Raw genomic sequence first — 8334 nt, forward strand, 5'->3', positions numbered from 1 at the left:
TTATAATAAAACAAAACATGTTTCATGTATTTATGACCTTATTTCTCATAATTCAAATATTTTGCTTATTATGTTACTTCCTGTATTTATACTATACTATTATAGTTTACTATAATTACTATATTTTAAAATGACTTTATATCTCATAATTATTACTTTATTTCTTGTACTTATGACTATATCTCAAAGCAATGTTTACTTGTATTTATGACTATATCTTCTTGTATTCATGTCATTAAATATCTTATTTCTCACAATATGGCTTTATAACCAAACTAAACACAAAATGAAAAATAAGAAGCTAAAAAATCCTTCAGTTACAAGGCCCTGGCCTAAATAAATCTCATAGTCACTGTCATCTTTGTATCGAATAGAGCAGAGAGAAGAAGAGAAAGTAAGGAAAAACAATGACACAATGTTCATTTTTGGGTAAACTATCTCTTTAAAAAGGCAAAAACATTAGGCTGATTGCATACATGTGTTTCCATCATGAGATTTCAGATGCTTACAATAGATTTTGGAAAAATCCACCCGAGCTTGAACATAACCACAGGGACTAAGTGTGGTAATTTATGAAGATCTCTGGAAGAACATAACGTTCATTCCAGCTGCCTGACTAACACAGGCGTGGCAGAATCTGAACTGCTCTTATGTTAATCAAGTGAATCCGGAGATAAGCGCTGGAGAACGCTCCTGTAGCGCACATGTGGTGGAAATAAATACTGCTGCTCAACAGCTCCAAAGGGGATTTTTCATGAATATATGGTGACATTTAAATGCCTATAAATTAGGTTGAGAGTCATTTAGATATAAAGGGATTGAAAGGTTACAAAAGCTATTTGTATGTAACAGTAAAATGTATCCATGACAATCTTGTCCATGTTAGATTCACAACTTTCAGTTACCAGCCCAAATCTTTAATTTCTTTGTTCTCTATTTATATCACTTAAAAGTATTTCTACATTCCTTAAACGAAATGTCATTTAGCAAAACTAAATGGCATACATGGGAATGGCATACTTACGAAGTTACCAACAGGTCCAGCGGGTGAAGTCCCAGCAGCCCCTGGGGTGCCAACTTTTCCCATTGTAGCAATAGCGTCACCTTTGTCTCCTGGGGTCCCTATTGTTCCAGCACCAGGCTTCCCTCCTGCCCCGAGGCCTTGTGGACCCCTTTCCCCAGCCATACCTGCCTGTTGTCCCATCTCTTCGGGCAGGGTGATGTCACCTACGCCCAGCGCCTCATCCTTGTACTTGCGGACATACTGCTGCATTTGCTTAACCTCACTGGGCGAGAGTTCGTGGCAGCGCTCGGGGTCTTGGTCGTGGTCAGGAAGCTGCTTAGCCATCTGTTTCTTACGGTAATCTGCTCCTGCCGTACCAGCAATGGGCCGCCGCTCCGGAGGCAGAAGCTCCATGTATTGCAGAGCCTGAGAGGACAGAAGTGAAGTTCTTTGGTAAATATTAAATTAGATGTGGAAGCCATTTAACTTCTGGAATGTGATGTATATTTGAGTGAAACCGAGCATTCAAATATAAATGACAAAGTCATATGGAAATGCCTAAAATTGCATTAAATATTAAATATATATATAACAGAATATATTTAAAATTGCATAATAATTAAAAATAAAAATTAATTTTGTAAAGTTTACAGGAAAAAACAAAAAGATTAATGTAGGCCAAAAAAAACAACATGCATTTTTTCCCCCTGAATAATTATTCTGAAAACATTAAGTGGAGAATAGTGACCTCTAGTGGATCCAAGTATCACAGTACATTTAAAAACTTCACCCTCAAGCATAAATTCCAAAAAATAAATATAAATATAATATAAAAAATATTTTAAATATATTAAAATATAGAATCAGAATAGAATAGAATATACCAAGCTTTGGTTGACTCCAGGTGGAGCCCATTCATAGGTAACAGACTTAACCACATCTGTTTTGGCAGGCACTGGGGTAGGGGCTGGGACAACAGTAGTGGCAGCAACAGGGACTTTGGTTGGGATGGCAGCAGATGAAACCACACTATGGCCTGGCACTGATGCAGCTGTACGGCCTGTTCCTGGGGTACGGCTTATTGCAGGGGCAGCAGAAGGGGAGTGAATTGCAGCCACTGGTGCAGCAGTGGCACCAGCAGGTTGGGAATGAGCAGAATGAGCACTGGGGATGGAACTCTGGCTGGACCCGGGGATAAAGGAAGCGGCAGGAACAGGACTAGCAGTGCTGATGGTGGCATCCGGGATGCAGATGGTGACTTGGTTGCCTTTATAAGACGGGATGCCATCTCTCTTCAGCTTGGCAATGAGGCCTGTGTACTTGGTGTCCTCAAAAAGCTTCCCCACCTTCTTATTCTCCTCATTTTCGAGCTGCACGTCATGGTCTTCAACACCACACTTGCAGTTTCGACAAATCTTTCTGTTAAAAGGGATGACAAAGGAAAGGAAACACTTTAAAACCATACACTACCATTCAGAAGTCTGTGGTCATTTAGATTTTTTAAAAATAAATTAATAGTTTTATTCAGCAAGGACTTATTAAATTGATCAAAAGTGACATTAAAGATATTTATATTGTTAGAAAGCATTTATATTTCAAATAAATGCTGTTCTTTTGAACTTTATATTCATCAACAAATACTGAAAATGAGTTTGTGTAAAAATACTGTATTAAGCAGCACAGCTGTTTTCAACATTTGACATAATACGTTACTGTTTTTACTGTATTTCTGATCAAATAAATGCAGCTTAAGAGACCGATCCCAAACTTTTGAACTGTAGTGTATGAAAAACCAAAAAGAGCAGCAGCATACTGGGGGGAAAAAAGCTTGTGTTAACTTATTTATTGACTTTTAAAAGCTCAAGTGACTGACAGAGAATGAGAGGAGCATATTTTTACTGTAGGATGAGCTGTCTCTCTGAGTTAAGTCTGTTTTGTTAAGGTAAGAATCTGATAACATTAGTTTGGATTGCTGTGCACATGTCAAGTTAAGACATGCATAGATATTCTGCAATTACTTGGAAAAGAACGGCGTGGGATAAATATTGAAATACTTTCACCATGATTTTTTTGTGCATTTCTATAACAAACAAAATAAAAACCCATACTAAACAAACCCTTGTGTTGCATTCAATGAGAGCTGTAATAAGTTTGAGGTAAGATGAAAGACTTCAAGGTTTATATGGGACATGTCATGAAAAACCCCAAAACAAATAAAAGGTAGACCCCTGTTAATGCGTCATTAATACTTTGTTGCTGGCATTGTGAACGCAAGGTCAGTAAGAGAGGAGAAAAAGGTAATGAAAACTAAATTATAAAAAAATTTTCGGTTCAAGAAACCTTGACTAACTTTATAAGGGAAGAAAATAAAATGCTATAAAAGTAGAAGGTGGCCCCTTTAACGACATTTTGGGCTGTTTAACATATCAATGAGAGTCAAGAATGATGGCATTTGGGAAATGCTACAACATAAATCGTAGCCACAAATCCAAAGAGGCTTTATCTTCACCTAAAAGAAATGTTTCAGCATGTCAGTGACCCGAAGCATCAAAGCAGATGTTTTTATCCAAAGCGATTTCCAAAAGAATTACTTTGAATTAAAGATGAGAAAGCCTGTCTGAGTCACTTCACAACGAGGAAACTTATGGAAGCTCATTTTAGCCACAGAATAAAAACATAAATAGGTCATTGTGAATTTTTAAACTCATAATTCAGACTTTTTTCTCACAGTTTTGTGTTGCAGTTTTTTCTCTGAATTCTCAGTTTACATCTTGCAACATGGACTTTTTTCACACAATTCTGTTGCTGCCACACATTTAAAAAAAAGAAAGATAACTGCAACATTTTATCTCATAATTCTGACTTATTTTCTCGCAATTACGAGTTTATATGTGACAATTATAGCTCAAAATTGTCAGAATTGTGAGATAAAAATGTGCAATTTTTTATATTTTTATTCCATGGCGGAAATAAGCTTCCATAGAAACCCCACTCATTTTAACCTCACTAATGAAGTGTTCAGCCACTGGATGGCTAGTGGCCCTTTCCTGAAACAAACACAAAGATGAAGTCTCTGGCTCTGTATCCACAGTGACGTCTTTTCATTCAAAGAATTGCTGGAACCCCATGAGAGTGATTGGGAATGGCACACACCACCGCTGTGATAGAGCTCTGGCACAGGCATCTTGGCACCTGTGGTTCTTGCTTCAGGAAAACCAACAGAGTTCAGCTAATGGCCAGAGCTCTCTCAGTGGGACAACTTTTTGCTAGATGAAGACGGTATTGCATGTTGGTGAGTTTGTCAAGACAAATAAAAACAGAGAAGTCAAATCAATGATGACCCAACATGATTAGATATTTTTCGCAATGAAAACCACATGCATGAACGTTAACACTGCGCAAACATGTAGGAAGGAAGCAAGCACAAACCGCCAGAAATGAAGCTCAAAGCCTTCACACTTGTCCTTGCATTTCAGACAGGCAGCTCCGGCTCCAATTTCATGGCCCAGGGTTATCTGGCAAAACAACAGGAGACATGAGCAAATCCTGTTTCCTGAGTCACAAACAAATATCAAAGACCAGAGTTGGTCAAATCATCAGAAATTTTAAAAAAGCATTTGTATTTTAATTAAATGGTGACCCCTCTGGCCCTTTCTACAAATTTCACAAAAAAATGTTTTTCAACAAAAAGCCAGGGAAAGGAGGTGCTGAACCTTTGGAAAATGTTAATTATTAACTTCATATATACAAAGACTTTTTTTCTAAAGACATTTAGAATTTTATTCAGCGTTTATCAAATAAATGGCACTAATTATTAAGCATCACAACAAAAATCAGCATATTTTCTGATTTCTGAAGGACTATGGGACACTGAAGACTGTAGTAAAGATGATGAAAATTTAGCTTTGCCATCATTGAAATCATTTTTTTATTTGTAATAAAATTTCACAATATTACAGTTTTACTGTATTTTTGTTCTATCTTGGTGATCATATAAAACTTCAAAAACATTTCATTGTCGAGCAATAAATATTACATTTATATAAACAGCCTAAATAAATAAAAAAAACTCTGCCAAAATTGGCAAAAGTGTTGTGAATTTAGCATATATTAAGCTAGCCAAATGATGGGAACAAATGTTTTATTTCTTTTTTCCTTTTTTAAACTATTTATTTATTTGTCTAATAGATTTCACAAGGGATTTCCGTTTCTAGTTTACAAAATAAAAGTACATTTGTGTTTCTAAAACTTTATTTTAAAAAAAGACACCAACATGTAGCATGTTCATGAAAAAAATGCTCTATAACTTCTTTTATGTATTACTTGCATAACTTTGTCAAATCCAACATAGCTGCATTTCTCTGGGGTCTGTTTTTCATAAGACGAGCAGACAAGATTCATTAAGAGGCTGATGTCATAAGAAAGCTTTTTTTCCTTAGTTACATGAGCAAGTGCTTCTTAAAACTTCATAGAACTTACTATTTAGGACAAAAAAACTACAGACTTTACAAAATGCTCTTTAGTTTGAAGCAGGACATAATCTCCATAATTAAAGAAAGGAGAAGAATGCCTCTCAAAATACCCTTCTATTTCTACAAGAGATTTCAAGTGCAATATATATTTACGAAACATCTGACATCAGTCTACTTCTTTAGAAATTCTAATATTTATTTTATAAAGCTCATTCCTGTCTCAGCAGTTCTCAACAGTAAACGCCTTCAGCTGGAAGACCGCCTTATAAGGTCAAGTATTTAACAAGATGGAGAACGCCTGGAGGGCTTAGCACATCTCCTGTGTTAAAGAAAATTTTTTCTGCTTAAAAATCCAGATCTGAGGAGTTACTGTTTAACAGCAAGACAATGAGGCCCACTGTGGTATTTCGGCCCATAAACCTGTAACTAATATGTATACTGTACCTTCTCTAGCTCCTGAGAACATAGAGTGCAAATCTCAAATGTTTATAAAAACATCTATTTGACAGTGAAAATTATGCGGCATTCACAAATATTTAGCGAATGAAAAAATTATTTTGCATCTTTTAATGTCAATTAGACATTAAAAATGTAGTGTTTATTGATAATTTCCTTGACAAACTCATTGTAATATTACTACACAATTTTTTGCAATTTTATGCAAGTGTGGAAATGTCATATACAATATAATATATTTATTTCTTTTAAAGGGAAGATTTTTCTTTTCTTTTTGGATGATTGTTGGTCGCTCTTTTCCATGCAATGAAACTGAATGATGATTGCAACTTTCTAGCTTCAAAAAGGATACAAAAGCACCGTAAAAGTAATATACTAGAGTACATTATAACTGAAGTCTTCTGCCATACAATAGCTTTGCATGAGAAATAGGCTGAAATAATTTATTAATTCATCAAAACTCTAGTGAGATGCTAACTGTTATAACTACATCGGGGTGGCGAACGTCGGTCCTGGAGAGCCGCAGCCCTGCACAGTTTTGCTTCAACCCTAATCAAACACACCTGAACAAGCTAATCAAGGTCTGAAAGGTTACCAGAAAGCTACAGGCAGGTGAGTTTTAATTAGGGTTGGAGCTGTACTCTGCAGGGCTGAGGCTCTCCAGGACCGGAGTTCGCCACCCCTGAACTAGATCATTGAGTCAGATTTGTGAAAGAATCTTTCAGATTGGTTTGTGAATTAGACCAGCTGAGTCACTGTACAGATACATTTGACAGATTTTAAGTTTAAAAAACTGACTTAAATTTCATTAATTCCATACATCACACAAAGTGCACAAGTCATATCAACTACTCTTATAGTAAGTTTGCATCCTTTGTGAGGTTTGACAACTTCAGTCATCATCCCTTGTCTTTGAAGAACTTTCTTCAAAATATCTTTTGTGTCTTTGGAGTGACATGAAAGTGAGTAAATGATGATCAATTTTTCATTTTGGGTTGAACTAAAACTTTAAGCTGTCAAGTAGAGGAACTTCACATCTTTACACCACCTCTTGCAAAAACCCACTTCTTTATTTACCATACATGTACTGTATGTCAAAACATATTTTAACGCCACTAAACTTCAAATGTACTACTACAACTTGGCTTGTGTTTGAATTGCTGCAATAAGTGATGAAACAAACCCACATTCTGCAATGACAACCATATACGATAAGTGAATGAATCTATGGAATGAAACATAATATTCATAACAACTTCCAGCTTGTTTACAGTTTGGAAAAAGAAAATCTAGAGGCTCTATTAACTAAGCAATGAAATTCAATTCATGTTTCTATCAAATAAAGGAGAACCAGGATCTTCCTTCTATGTTTTACTTCCTATTAATGACCACTTCCTATTTCTCACTAAATGTAGCCAAGTTTTTGAATCACTCGGCCTCGAATGTGACAGTCGTGATGCCAAATGTTTCGCCATGTATAATAACAATGGCAGTGGTTTTACCTGGGCGTTGCCGAATGTTTCTACAACTAACCTTCTGGACTATTACCAGTTCAGTAAGCGTACCTTTTTAACTTCTTTCTCGATATCCATTCTTGTCGAGCTTGTTTAGATGTAATAACCAGCGCTGACTCTATTCCCACCGGCAACTTTCCCTGACGGGCCACTTTTGTTGAACGGGACTGTCTCCCGCCTCTGTCCCTCTGGCTCACACTCGCTCACGCTGAGAGACTTCCGCTCATTGCCAATGTGCGCTGTCCAGCCAATAGGAGCAGAGATGTAGATGTGAACTACCAATCAGAGCCATGTATGAGATGTCTCTGTTACAAAGTGAAACGCCCGCGGACAGATGTGAGAGATGGAGGCTTCGAGACATGACTAGCAGAATAGTATTATAGTTCATTGTTTACTGTAACGTGGATTAAAATGCTGATTAAGGACATTTGTTTTATATGATTTTTAAATATATGTATTATTAATTTGAATAAAGTATTATAATTGTATATATTAATATATTAATTGAAATAAAACGTTTATATATTAATTGAAATAAAACTTGATATGCACAAACACAAAAATATAATCAATAATTTATATATATATATATATATATATATATACACACACACACACACACAAATTAAGAAAATAAAGTAAAAATTTAAAAACAATTTATACATATATATAATTTATACATATATAAAGATGAATATATATTCATCGATCAATCTATCTATCTATCTATATTAGATGAATGATTAATTAAATTAAGTCAGTGTTTTACTTTAATATATTATTAATTCATATTTAAATCATGTAATAATTTAAAATAAGACAACTATATTATTAATAATTATTAATTATACATAATATATATATATATATATATATATTATACATAATA

The 8334-nt window shown here is 35.2% G+C and overlaps 1 protein-coding gene across 1 annotated transcript; it reads right to left on the reverse strand.

Annotated features, from left to right (window-relative positions):
* Window positions 1-654: 654 nt before the first annotated feature.
* tes (testis derived transcript (3 LIM domains)) lies at window positions 655-7667 on the reverse strand. Its single transcript, XM_016261299.1, has 4 exons — window positions 7497-7667; window positions 4433-4518; window positions 1888-2422; window positions 655-1429 (listed from the first exon to the last, which is right to left on the reverse strand). The coding sequence occupies exons 1-4, from the start codon at window positions 7521-7523 to the stop codon at window positions 980-982; spliced, it is 1098 nt and encodes a 365-aa protein (XP_016116785.1). The 5' UTR covers window positions 7524-7667; the 3' UTR covers window positions 655-979.
* Window positions 7668-8334: the final 667 nt, after the last annotated feature.

The sequence above is a fragment of the Sinocyclocheilus grahami genome, unplaced genomic scaffold (genome assembly GCF_001515645.1).
Source record: "Sinocyclocheilus grahami isolate Dianchi unplaced genomic scaffold, SAMN03320097.WGS_v1.1 scaffold31.1, whole genome shotgun sequence".
NCBI classification, from domain to species: Eukaryota; Metazoa; Chordata; class Actinopteri; order Cypriniformes; family Cyprinidae; genus Sinocyclocheilus; species Sinocyclocheilus grahami.

What these genes read in the sequence shown, in the direction of transcription:
- tes (XM_016261299.1), bottom strand. Translation starts at nt 7,523, where the DNA reads ATGGATATCGAGAAAGAAGTTAAAAAG. An exon ending in TTTGAGCTTCATTTCTGGCG is followed by an intron (nt 2,423 to 4,432) that starts GTTTGTGCTTGC and finishes CCCTTTTAACAG; the next exon opens with AAAGATTTGTCGAAACTGCA. An exon ending in CTGGAGTCAACCAAAGCTTG is followed by an intron (nt 1,430 to 1,887) that starts GTATATTCTATT and finishes CTGTCCTCTCAG; the next exon opens with GCTCTGCAATACATGGAGCT.